Source organism: Neomonachus schauinslandi, chromosome 4 (genome assembly GCF_002201575.2).
Source record: "Neomonachus schauinslandi chromosome 4, ASM220157v2, whole genome shotgun sequence".
NCBI classification, from domain to species: Eukaryota; Metazoa; Chordata; class Mammalia; order Carnivora; family Phocidae; genus Neomonachus; species Neomonachus schauinslandi.
In genome coordinates, this window is record NC_058406.1 from 76,987,250 (window position 1) to 77,001,161 (window position 13,912).

A 13,912-nucleotide genomic window follows, 5' to 3' on the forward strand; every position below is an offset into this window, starting at 1 on the left:
ATGGATGACTCAAGTTATCTTATTCATATCTTATTCTATATCTCAGTGTCTACCACTTTGCTTTCAACATAATAGGTATTCACTTTGCTCAAAGGTATAACCTTAGTGAAGAGTTCCTTTATTTCTTTGTAGAATTTATAATACAAATTTAAAATAAATTCTATTTTAAAAATTAAATATAAGCTTTAAACCTTAAATTCATGTTTAGAAATAGTCCCCCAAAAATGTTCATCAAAGTTGACTTGAATGCATCAGAAAGTCCCAACCAAAAAATAGAATCCTTTCTATATCTTTAAAATGGAGAGAATTTTATGCAGAGAATTAGATACACAGGTGATGGAAGAGGGGAGAAGCAAACAAAGCATGGTAAGGTGACTCAGATTATCATAAGCAAGGACCTACTACCATCATCAGGGATAGAGGAATATCAGGAAGAGATGCGATGATTATAGTCCAGAAGCAGGGCTGCCTAGTGGAGTGAGGTCCACAAAGGAATCTGTCTAATTGAAACTGAGGCCGTAGAGGAGGAGAACTGCTCCAGGTCCCTCCCACTGGCTAAATCTTTCTGTTATCCAAAAGGGAATTTCTTGCAATACCTGGAGCAGAGCAGGGGGAAGGCAGGCATAGATCTAAAAGCAAATATATAGTTGACTAGCACTTCAGACTTAGGTGTATCACATAATTATATAAGTTTAGAGATTGAGAAAAGGAACTCTTCACATTTTATTGGTCCTGTCTTCTTCCTTCCATGTCTCTTCATGAAGGCTTTTATAGCATTTTTGACAGACAGGCATATATTTCTCTACTGCAGTATATGGAATTTAAATTACCTCAACTATGGATACTTTGACTTTTTAAAATAGAAATGTTATTTTTATTTTACTATGAACTTCTTCAAACATTACTTAAACATTTCTTTGATAGCCCTCACTATCCTTCAGTGTAGATGGACTTGGCAGAGATGGAATCTGGAGACAAGCAGTGTTCGTAACAAGAGAGTTTGTTGAGCTTTACACTTTGTGCTCTCAGAAACCGCATCAGAGACTAGAGTGGATAGTAAGCATTTACCTAAAATGAACTTAGAATTATTTCCAAAACGACTGGAAATAAAAACCTAGGCTCCAAACTGAATTAGAAAATAGAAGTAGTGGTCAAGTATGTACAACTATACTAGGGAATAAGTAAGTAAATTAGAAAGATTTGCATTTTTCGCTGCTGAATTATTATCTCAGTGCACATGCTTACTTAACAGGTTATCTTTCACTCTTTCACATATATCGATAAGAAATGGAGAAAAATTCAATTGCTGTTTACTTTGTTTTCTTAAGTACCACCCCATACATTTATTTACTTTTGAATTATTTGTCTTTAGAGCAAATTTTAGTATCAATGCTGGTTAATATAATTAAGGTTGATCCTTGAACAATGCAGTGGTTAGGGGTGCCGACCCCCTCCCCGCCATGTAGTTGAAAATCCCCATATAACCTTTGATTTCCCAAAAACTTAACTATGAATGGCCTACTGTTGACTAGACGCCTTACCATAACATAGATGATTAACACATATTTTCTATGTTATATGTATTATATACTGTTTTATTACAATAAAGTGAGCTAGAGAAAAGAAAATGTGATTAAGAAAATCATAAGGGAGAAAAAATACATTTACAGTACTGTACTGTAAAAAATCTGCACGAGTGGACCTATGCAGTTCAAACCCTTATTGTTCAACAGTCAACTGTATTATCTTATATCAGACTTGTGAGGTTTCCATCATATATAGCTAGGGTTTAGAAAATTGGATTTGAGGCCACCTGGGTGGCTCAGTCGTTAAGCATCTGCCTTCAGCTCAGGTCATGATCCCAGGGTCCTGGGATTGAGCCCTGTGTCTGGCTCCCTGCTCAGCGGGAAGCCTGCTTCTCCCTCTCCCTCTGCCTGCCGCTCCGCCTGCTTGTGCTCTCTCTCTCTCTCTCTCTGTCAGATAAATAAATAAAACCTTAAAAAGAAAACAAGAAAATTGGATTTGATTCATAGTGCATCCATTCTTTTAGTAATAGGTGATGTTATAAAGATGTTTTAATCTTTTAAATCAGTAGATATTCCCAAATCACATACTAGCTGAATAATTAAGTGACTCTAGAGCATACTGGTAGGAAGTTATCCAGTTGTAAAAACTAAATGTTAATTATCCACCACAAAAAGCTAATAAATATTCCTCTGAAATTTTGCCTCAGGCAAATATTATTTTCTACATGTTGAATAAGTACATTTATGATTAAAATAATAGTAACTTTGGAGTTCTGAATCATTTTGAAAATATTTTAATTCCATATTAACGTGCTTTAAAAAGTGATAAAGTATGATGCAAAATTACATTGTTAACATGATAGGAGAAAATAAACACAAAATAGATGTGAATAAGCCTAAACATTTTTTGCATAAGATCAATCATTTAATTGATATTTTTATTCAAATTGATAGACTTAAATTTTGAGAAGTTGGCATCATCATATCAGTAACTTTTCTGGGTTTTATTTTATTTAATTTATTTTTAAAGATTTTATTTTTTATGAGAGAGAGAGAAAGCATGTGAGCAAGGGGAGGGGCAGATGGAGAGGGAGAGGCAGAGAATCTCAAGCAGACTCCTCACTGAGCACAGAGCCTAACTCAGGGCTCGATCTCAGAACCCCAAGATCATGACCTAAGCCAAAACCAGGAATCAGACTCTCAACTGACTCAGCTACCCAGGCACCCCTGGGTTATATTTTATTTTTTGTAATAATGGTGAGAGAGTATTTTTCCTTCAGATATAGATTAATCTAGATAAAGTTAATTGTCAAGTAGATTTTATAGTGTAAATTCTACTTTCTTCTTGACCCTAATTATAAAGTGATAAATCCTTTAGGAAATCTCTTCTCTGAATATAATAACTTAGCAGAGAATATAATGTAAAAACTATTTCTTATATTTTAAAGTCAAGTGGAAGTTAAAGGGCAATGCAATAAAATGCCACTTTAAATTGAATAGATGCAGGTTGATACTCAATATTTTTAATTGAAATTATTTTGCCAGTGACCAGGTTGCTGAAATAAATTTTTTTTTTTAAAAAGATTTTATTTATTTATTTGAGACAGAATGAGAGACAGAGAGCATGAGAGGGAGGAGGGTCAGAGGGAGAAGCAGACTCCCTGCCGAGCAGGGAGCCCGATGCGGGACTCGATCCCGGGACTCCAGGATCATGACCTGAGCCGAAGGCAGTCGCTTAACCAACTGAGCCACCCAGGCGCCCTGAAATAAATTTTTTATTGTTATCATGTGGTATGGTTTCTTGGCGTTTTGGCTAAGGCTTATCTTTTTTTCTTCTGTTTTACCTTATCTTAATATTTTGTCCATTTTTTTCTCTGACTAGGAAAGTAAGTATAAGACAGGATGTTCCAATAAAGAAAAAATAGTATTTAAACTTACCTTGCAGCAGGTCAGTTCTATATAAAATAAACTACTGCACTAAGTGTGATCTGCAGTTTTCTTGGGGGCTAGCAAGTAAAACAAAAAAACAGGTGATACTGATACATGTTTGCACTAAATAAATTATTTTCATGTAGACAAAATTAAGTAGATTAGCATAAAAAAAGGACTATAATAATAGAATAAGAAATTGGTTAGTTGCCTAAGGTTCTCCAAATTTACAGTGTCATCATATAATGAAGAAAGGTGAAACTTAAGAGCTTCTCCTCATGACCAAAGAATATATGGGCCCTGAGCCCTTCATGATGCTGCTGACTGTTCAACTGCTGGATAATTAGAAAAAGGGACCAAATCAGGGTTCTATTCCACTATTTCTTAGCAGTTTAAAATTCCTTTCTTCTGGAATACTTATTGGAAAGATTTTTTTTTTTTTGCTTTAAAGGAATGACTTTTTCCTTCATGTTAAAAATAGTTATTATGTAAGCAACAATAAGATATTTTTAAAGGATTTACCTGCAATCCACTTTCTAATACATAAGTTTTCAGTTTTCTATTTGTCTGAATGTTTTTCATAATTATGTTAATGAAATGTAATTCTGGGGGGCTTTTTCCACTTAATTTCATTTTGTAAAATATTGTATTTCCTACTGTCTTTTAAATTATGATTTTAAATGGTTACATCATTTTAAATCAAGATTGATATATCATCATTTATTAAGCTTTCCCCTTACTTTTGGGAGCACATAAAGAATATTATAAATAAATAGTAAATTATGCTGCATTATTAATATGATTTTAAAATAATTTCTTTGGGCAGATTTATTGGATTTGGATTACTAGGACAAAGGGAATTTTTTTCCTTTTTTTTTTTTTAAAGATTTTATTTATTTATTTGACAGAGAGAGACACAGCGAGAGAGGGAACACAAGCAGAGGGAGTGGGAGAGGGAGAAGCAGGCTTCCCGCGGAGCAGGGAGCCCGATGTGGGGCTCAATCCCAGGACCCTGAGATCATGACCTGAGCCAAAGACTGATGCTTAATGACTGAGCCACCCAGGCACCCCGAGAGTCAGCCTTATAAGCAGGCCCTTCTAACACACCCTTCCATCAGAAAAGTGAACCTGCCCTTCCATATAACAAACAATAGCCATAAATACAATTATCCCACATGACAAATGAAGATAATAAGGAAAACAGCATTGACATTTTATGACTTTTTATTTGAAATGTCATTTTAATGAGAAATGTATGTATTTGTTAGGTATACTGTTTACAGAAAGAACTAAAGATAAAAAATCATAGTCTTCAAGAGACTGCTGAGCAGAATCTTATTCTACAGCATACTCTTCAGCAACAGCAGCAAATGTTACAACAAGAGACAATTAGGAACGGAGAGCTAGAAGACATTCAAACTAAACTTGAAAAACAGGTATATCTTATTGGTCAACATAGTTTCACTTGTATGAAATAGAAATTTTAAAAATCGATAATAAGTATTTTGTTATATTGCTATTTACCTCACAGATTTCATATTATAAGAAATATTCTGTGTTAACATTGAAAAATGGGTGAAGTTCTATTTGTGTGTGTTCTAACCTGCATCTCTAATACCATGGGCACATTTTTGTCATCCATAGAACTTAGTTATAATTTAGACTTTTTCATTCCATCATGTTTTTGTATCAGGATGCGTGATAATCCCTAAGGATATGCTAAAGCAGTGCACTACAAGAAAAATCCCAAAGGAAACTACTTACTTCTAAAAATGTTATTACTCCAGTGAAAGAATCCTAGGAATTTTATACTAGAATCGAATCTTTCCTCTTTCATTCATTACCAGTTCATCTGAAATCTTCAGACAGATAATTCCTATTTTTTGAGTTGTTTTTCTTTTTCAAACTTTACAAAAATGTATAAATTAGGAAATGATAGTTCCCTGTAATCTCACAACACCTCACCTTTTGTTATTTGGATGGCTTTTTATCTACATATTCTGAATTCATCCTCAGCCTCTCCAGTGCAACCAAAGAATCCCTCAATACATTCAAACATATCAGGCAGGTATTCTCTATTTTCTTTTTTTTTTTTAGAGACAGCTGTTCTGTGGCTCTCCATCCCTTTTGTTAAAGTCTAGACCTCTTGCTTGCTATGCTTGTTGTTCAGCTTCACCTGGAAGCATTTCTTCATCTTATCTGTGTTTGATTCCCACTTCCTAAGTCCCTTGTTGTTGTCTCTGGCTTGTAGAATTGATTAAAATTCTTGTTCTTTCTGAAGTCATTTTCATTTCCATAATGATTTTATGGTTCTCTCTCTTTTTTTCCCCCCTTACATCTACCAGTTCATTTATATTTTTCATTTGGTAAATTCTTTTTCTTCTTGATCTTTGTTTTAAGAGATTTTTGTATGTTCTTTAACTTCTTTGAGGGTCTAAAGAAGTTTATATCTAAAAATTTCTATAGTATTTGGAGTAAGTTTTCCATTGTATACAGTATTCTCTTTGTGCCTTTCATTCATATTCCTCTATGCATAGATTCCATGTTAGATTCTTTCAGATTATTACTGATCTTTAGATTCTTTCTGCTTATGAGTGTGCTATTTAATAAAACACAGAGTGGATGGGTTTTGGTGATTCCCTTTAGTTTTTACACTGGGTACTATTTTAATTTTATTCTTGGAACTTGAGTTAGAGGTGTGGATATTAATAACTTATAATCTGTATTCAGTTCTGTAGTGAGAGGTTTTAGAAGAGCAGAGAGGATATTAAAGTCATTAGCCAGAGATTAACTTGAAGAGCACAGTCATGTAAATGTTCATTGAAAACATGGAGTGGCTGAGATTAACTAGGGAGAAAATACAGAATGAGAGGTGAGAAGATTGACTTGGGCAGATGTCTGTGAGATACGGTACAGAGAAGCCAAAGTAAGTATTTCATGAAATTAAGAATGATCATTGGTGTCATGGGCTGCTGAGATCAATATCAAGTAGAATGAGGGTTGAGAAATGTCCACTAGAATTATCAACATGGAGGTCATTAGTGACATTGCTCAGTTTCTATAGAAAATGGCTAAATTGCTTTGGGTTGAGGAATGAATGAGAAGTGAGAAGATGATACAACAAGCATAGAAAACTGAGAAATTGGGCTTTGAAGAGGAGGAAAGAAAGGGTGGTGGTGGTAGTTGGAGGAGGTAGGGGTTTGGGTAGTTTTTTATGATGGAAATGTCTTGAACATGTTTAAATGCTAATATAAAGAAGCCAGAAGGAGAGAGTAGTGATAGTCAATAGTATGAGTTCCTGAGAAAGTGGATAGGTTCCTGAGAAAATGAACCCAGGACACCAGTGAAGCAATTTGACTTATATAGGAGGAAAAATACCTCCGTCACTATAGGAGAACAGAGGAAATAATGAATAGGAGCAAATGCAAGTGGTAACATTTGAGGGCAGTTGGGAATTTAGAAATCCTTCAGTGAATGAGCCAGTTTGTGAAGAAGGAAAGCAACATAGTTTGACAGGCGAAGAAAACATTTCACATGGGGATAATGAAAGGGGAAACATTAACCATTATTTTGTTCAATTCTTGTAAATCCTATTTCAGTGTTACGATGTGGCTACTTCTATAAATAGGTATATGAATGAAATATCTTCCACGAAGTTAAGTTTTGCTTTTTTATTTCCAGAACATTTGCTTTCTGGTCTGTACTTTGAGTTTTATAATACATCTTGAAACTGAATGATAGGCTAGACTACATATTTATATATATTTTTTTCTTCCAAAGACTGTTATGTGACACATTCCAAAAAATGTGACTGAACTTAAAATACTTACTTATTTTTACAAGATATCGAAACTGGAACAAGAGCTTCAAAAACAAAGGGAAAGTTCAGCTGAAAAGTTGAGAAAAATGGAGGAGAAATGTGAAGCAGCCACACATGAAGCCGATTTGAAAAGGCAAAAAGTTATTGAGCTTACTGGTACTGCCAGGTAAAATGAATATGTTACTTTTTCTTTTTCTTCCTATTTCAACATCAACAAAAAATGTTGATTCAAAGAGAATCAGTTCTATTGAGGCTAATATTAGCACTTGTTTACTTAGTGAATATCACTTTGGAGTTACCAACAAATGGACCTAAAACTTTCTTTCACTATGTTGATTTGTCTATAGGTAGAGGATCTCCCATGTTGGAATAAGCTCAGGACTGACTGAAAGTTAGTAAACCTGATTCTCTCACTGTTAATAACTATTTGTCTTATCCCAGACGAGTCACTAATCTTCCAGTTACCTCATCTGTAAAGCAAGAAAGTTGCACTAGTTCTGGAAATCTCAGTAGTTACCTGAATTTCAATATCAGATAATGTTAAGTGAAGCATTTGCTTAAGGATTTAATTTCTTCACAGCCTGTGTTATTAGCATTTTGTTTGTACCTTTATATGCTTCTTTATGCCTTTTTTGTATTATAGTTTAAAATCCTTTATCCTCCTATTGTATTATAAGTTCCTTAAGGCCTAAATAATTTCTGGTTTATTTTAGGGTCCTCCCACAACAATTAGCATAGTTCCCTATACCTCATAGGCACTCAGCAACTGTTGTGTTATATTGTGAATAGTATTAAAAGTTTTAGGCAAAGATCTACTCATTTAAAACTTTCATGGTGTCTAACTGTTTATGGAAAAGAGTAACTTAATAGAATACAGCAGTGGTTCTGAGCCTTAACTGAACATTAAAATTACCTGAGGAGCTTTAAAAAGTACTGATGGCTAGGTCTCACTTCTAAGATTCTGATTTAATTTGGCTGAGCTGGGCCCAGGAATCAATAGTTAATTGGTTAAGAAAGGGACCCATAAGCTGAAAGCATTCCCTAGCTTCCCCAGACCTCTTACGCTTTGTCTACAAGAGTTTACATAATTAATAATACTCTCATAATTAACCCACCATGCTGCCAGCAGGAGTCAAGAATTAACTTAGGCACTTGAACTAAAACACTGTGTCCCCAGGTTCCCTCTCTCCACTGACAGGAGTAAAGATCAGGCCTTGTGCATTGAGTAGCAAGTTTCTTTTCTAGATGTCAACTCTCTCAGTTGGGTCAAGAGGATTGCCCTGTGTTTAAGACTAAGATTACAGTTCTTAGACCTTCTTTCTTCCATTGTCTGGTGTCTCCCACAAAACAGCCTCACCACCAGTGTCTACTTGAATAGTTACATAGTAACTTTATCCTTGCTTATGCCAGACACCACAAGAAGCTGTGTATTTCCAGGTCAACAGTCATCTCTCATACTAATTCCCCAAACCTCACCATGTATATACTGTTTCCTTCTCTCAGCTTATCCCAACTTCTGAGACTTCTGCTTGTCCTCTGGAATTCACAGTCCATCCTGAAAGACATTCTCTATATTGCCTAACTTCTTTTCTCTTGCTTTAACAGAAATCTTACTCTTCCCTGAGGACTTCGCTTCTTGTCCTGCAGCCCTCTAAAGTAAAAATTTTTTCCCACAGTTCTTGTACCTCACAGGGTTGAGATACGGAATAGTATACCATACTCTGTGAACCTCTGGTCTTCAAACCATATCATCCCTCACTGTTGCTGACACCTACAAGGCCACCTGATGTACTATTGCTTCCTCCAACACCACTCCTGTCATTATTCTTGAGGATTTCAGTATCTGTTAGCTGATCCTTCTGAGATGTTACCTTCTCATCTTAAAGATTCCTCTCCTCTAATGATCTTGAGCTCTATCATACCTCAGCCACTCACTCACATGATTTATTCTAGATCTTATCGTTTCCCATATCCCCAGTTTTTCCGTAACCTGAATATTAAGCATCTATACCTCTGTTATCACCTGATTCCCTTTACTACCCCAAATTCAACAATTCTTTGATCTCACCAGGACTTAATTCATCAGTTCCACCACTGTTTCATTCTCTGATGTCCTCTCCTTTCTTTACCCAGCTTAAATTCTAGTCAGTCATTAAAATCAATGATTTGCATCTACTTGCAACTCTATTACCTCTCTCTCACTTTTTTCTACACAGCACTAAAAATCCAACTCACACTACTCCATGCTTGTATCTTTAGAGAAGCTGGAGGAAAATATAAGCACACTGACCAGTCTTACTTTAAATTCATAATTTCATATGTATACATAATTTTGCATATTGTTTTAGGAGTTTTATAGTTCTCCTCAAGTTCACTCATGGACATCAGATTAAAAACCTCTTGAACAAATCCACAGTTGTCTAAGTTGCATTTACAAAAAAAATGTTCCCACTTGCGGACTCAATTTACAAAATATCAAAGACCTAAAGAACAACAACAACAAAAAATGTTGATTCAAAGAGAATCAGTTCTATTGAGGCTAATATTAGCACTTGTTTACTTAGTGAATATCACTTTGGAGTTACCAACAAATGGACCTAAAACTTACTTTCACTATGTTGATTTGTCTATAGGTAGAGGATCTTCCATGTTGGAATAAGCTCAGGACTGACTGAAAGTTAGTAAACCTGATTCTCTCACTGTTAATAACTATTTGTCTTATCCCAGACGAGTCACTAACCTTCCAGTTACCTCATCTGTAAAGCAAGAAAGTTGCATTAGTTCTGGAAATCTCTAGTCCCTTGTAAAGCTAAAAAGGATAACATAAATAATAAAGGTCTGAATAAAAATAACTGACTTGATTCTCCTATGAGTAGTATTGTCATTATGGTGAATATTTTGATTGCTTGGCTTCCTTAGTTTCTGTGTTGCAGATAACAGAAATTCCAGATGAATGAGATACCTATCCATGGATGTTCTCAGTATACAAAGCTAACTGTAGTTAGATTGAAAAGACGGCTAGCCTTGCTAAATATTACCAGGTAGCACGGTCGTACCTAGTGGTACATAATTGGTGCAGAATTACAATCTTTTAGTTGGAGCATTTTTAATAATATGACCTAAGTGTGACCTAGTATTCTGACTAGATGTTTTGCTGATATTTGCCCTTATATAACTTGCAGATTTTGTTTAGTCAGAGACAAGTCAGTTGGCTTTTAGGTTTCTAAATTATCGTTTATTAATTGTTTTATTTTTTGTTTTTAACTAGGCAAGTAAAACTTGAGATGGATCAGTACAGAGAAGAACTCTCTAAAATGGAAAAAGAAATAATGTACCTAAAAAGAGATGGAGAAAATAAAGCAATGCATCTCTCTCAGTTAGACATGATCTTAGAACAGACAAAGACAGAACTAGATAAGAAGACAAATTCTGGTAAGCAACATGTTAGCTGAGCTTATCTGCCTGTATATTTATATTTAAAAAGTAGAATAATAAAGTGAGAATTTGGGTTAGTAGGACTGGAAGGGACAATGAGTGGTCAGTTTTTGCCTCTTGTAGATGAATAAAATTGGATATTCTTAATTATAATTATTCACAAATTTTTAATAACATTGTTTTTATGTAGTTCTAAAATTATTTTTTCCTTTTAACAGTGAAGGAATTAGAAAAATTACAGCACCACACTGAAACTGAACTCACAGAAGCTTTGCAGAAACGGGAAGCATTAGAGTCTGAACTCCAAAATGCGCATGGAGAGTTAAAAAGTACTTTAAGACAACTTCAGGAATTGAGAGATGTACTACAGAAGGCTCAGTTATCATTAGAGGAAAAATACACTACTATAAAGGATCTCACAGCTGAACTTAGGTGTGTTAAATAGTAAGAAATGATATCAATTACAGGTATTTCACTTTATTACTCTGACTTCTTGGGTCATACAGTAAAGTTTACTGTTTAATCCTAGATGTCTAAATTTCTCAACTGTCTTTGGCTCACTGTTGTTCATCCCAGTCAGCCTGTCCCAAGCTCCATCTAACTAATTCAGCCATTCCTCATGACTAATATTTCTATCCTTGGTCTTTGGACATTATATTTTCACCCTCTCCTGTATTATATAGTGGTAAAAAATGATTGGAACAGCATACAGCAGTGGTTAATAGCAAAATAATGTTAATAATGACAATGTTTTCTTTGTATTAAGACCTTATTTTGTGCCAGGATTATGCCAGGGGCTTCCTATATGATCTAATTCATTTCTTTACAATAAACCTATCATATACATATTACCACCTTTTTATACTTGAGAAAACTGAGGCTTGAGAAAATTAAGTAAAATACCCAAGGTCACATAATCAGGTCCGGAGAAGGGAGTTAAACACAACTCTAAAATCTGGGTTCTTAGATTAGCAATGATAGCATAAAATGCTGTTCCAGCACACATCTGTGGTGAGTGGGGGTGGAGAGCCAGACGAGAACCAAGTGTGGGAAATAGATTCCAGAAAGGAAAACAGAATTACAAACCAGGATGTGAAATGTGGGATGACAGGACAGAGAGCAGCAAGAGGACCCAGGAACTTAGATGTATCCCATGACTCAGTGCAGGACCCCGTCTCTTTTCTACCCACAAATTCATTCTTAGTAAGTTTCATATAAGTTTAAATACTGTGTGTCAGACTTCCAAACCCACATCTCTAGTAATGACCTCTAGTAATGGCATCTTAAACTTGGCCAAAACACGACTGTTTTTTTTTTCTTCATAACCCTTCCCTTCCTCCATCTCAGAATCATGCAGTTGGAGCACAACCAGAAATCTGAAAGATTATTCTTATCTCTTTACCTGTCTCTTTTTTCTTCCAACCTATTAGGAATTCATGTCAACTTTATTTCCAAAACATATTCTGAAATCCATTGATTTCTTGGCCTCTTTTCTGTTACCACCTTAGCATAAGCCATCATCATCTCTCACCTGGTCTGTTGCTGTGGTTTCCCTAATGGTCTCCCAGCTTAAATGCCAGACCCTCCCCAGAGTCCATTTCAGTTTATGGAGTAAGTTTATGATTTAAAACATAACAGAAATGGGGCGCCTGGGTGGCTCAGTTGGTTAGGCGACTGCCTTCGGCTCGGGTCGTGATCCTGGAGTCCCAGGATCGAGTCCCACATCGGGCTCCCTGCTCGGCGGGGGGTCTGCTTCCCCCTCTGCCCTCTCCCTCTCGTGCTCTCTGTCTCTCATTCTCTCTCTCTCAAATAAATAAATAAAATCTTAAAAAAAAAAAACATAACAGAAATGGACATATTATTTAACACATAAATCAGATTATATTGTGTCCCTACTTAACCCTTCCAATGGCTTCCCAAAATACTCAGAATAAAATCCAAGCTTCTTGGGAAATGTAAATCAGAACTGCAGTGAGATACTGCTTCACACCCTCTCAGATGAGCATGATAAAAATAAACAAAAAACCCCAAAACTGAAAATAACAAGTGTTAGCAAGTGTGTAGAGAAATTGGAACCCTCCTACATTGATGTTGGAAAACTAAAATGATACAATTGCCTGTGGAAAACAGTTTGGCATAATTAATAAGTCAAATATAGAATTACCATGTAACTCATTAATTCTACTCGTAGTTATTTACCCAAAAGAATTAAAAACATCATGTTAAAAAAAAAAGATGTATAAATGTTCTTAGCAACTCTGTTCACAGTAGCCACTAAATGGAAACAACCCAAATATTCATCAGTAGTTGAATGGATAAACACAATGTGATATATCCATATAGGGAATATTATTCATCCATGAAAAGGAATAAAGTACTGATATCTGCTACAACATAGATGAACCTTGAAAATATTAGGCTAAATGAAATAAACCAGGTATGTTTATATAATTCCATTTATATGAAATATCCAGAATTAGCAAATACATAGAGATAGAAAGCAGATTAATGGTTGCTGGGAACTAGGGGGTGGGACAATGGAAAATAACTGCAGATGGATGTGAAATTTTCATTTGGAGTAATGAATAAGTACTGGAAATAGTGGTGATGGTTACACAACATTGTGAATTTACTTAACGTAACTGAACTGTACACTTTAAAGTGATTAAAATGGTAAATGGTTAAAATGGTAAATATTATATGTATTTTACCACGATTAAAAAAAAAAAAAAAAGCCAAGCTCCTTATCATGGAATACAAAGCCCTAGATGATAGGGTTCCTACCTGTTTCTCTGGCCTCATTTCGTATTGTTCCCTTTTCTCCTGGCCTTTTTGTTGGTACTTAAAACTTAGTAAATTTTTCCTACCTTTTGACTTTGCTGTAGCTGTTTCTTTGGCCTGAAATAATGGTTGAATGGCCAACTTCTTGCCCTTCATATTACCTCGGAGGGTAATATGAGGGCCCTTTTCTGACCGCCTACTCTCAAGTAGCCACCCAGGCACTATCTCATCACTGTCTTTAATGCTCTAACATAGCAATTTATTTATTTTTTTTGTTTATTATTTATAGTCTCTCTTCTCTACTGGACCTATTAGTATGTATGCTCCATGTGATGAAGGACATCTATCTTGTTGGCTAGGCCTGATGTATAGGAAGCATCCAATAAATATTTGCTAAATGGTTAAGTGAATGAGTAGATGA

At 35.2% G+C, this 13,912-nt stretch overlaps 1 protein-coding gene across 1 annotated transcript in view; it reads left to right on the forward strand.

The window, feature by feature from the left end:
• Positions 1–13,912, forward strand: part of CCDC18 (coiled-coil domain containing 18) — a 103,772-nt gene that overhangs the window by 54,806 nt on the left and 35,054 nt on the right. Inside the window, exons 18-21 of the mRNA XM_044914563.1 lie at positions 4,724–4,891; positions 7,299–7,441; positions 10,544–10,707; positions 10,929–11,142. Of these exons, the coding sequence (XP_044770498.1) occupies positions 4,724–4,891; positions 7,299–7,441; positions 10,544–10,707; positions 10,929–11,142 (689 nt within the window). The remainder of the gene's footprint in view (positions 1–4,723; positions 4,892–7,298; positions 7,442–10,543; positions 10,708–10,928; positions 11,143–13,912) is intronic.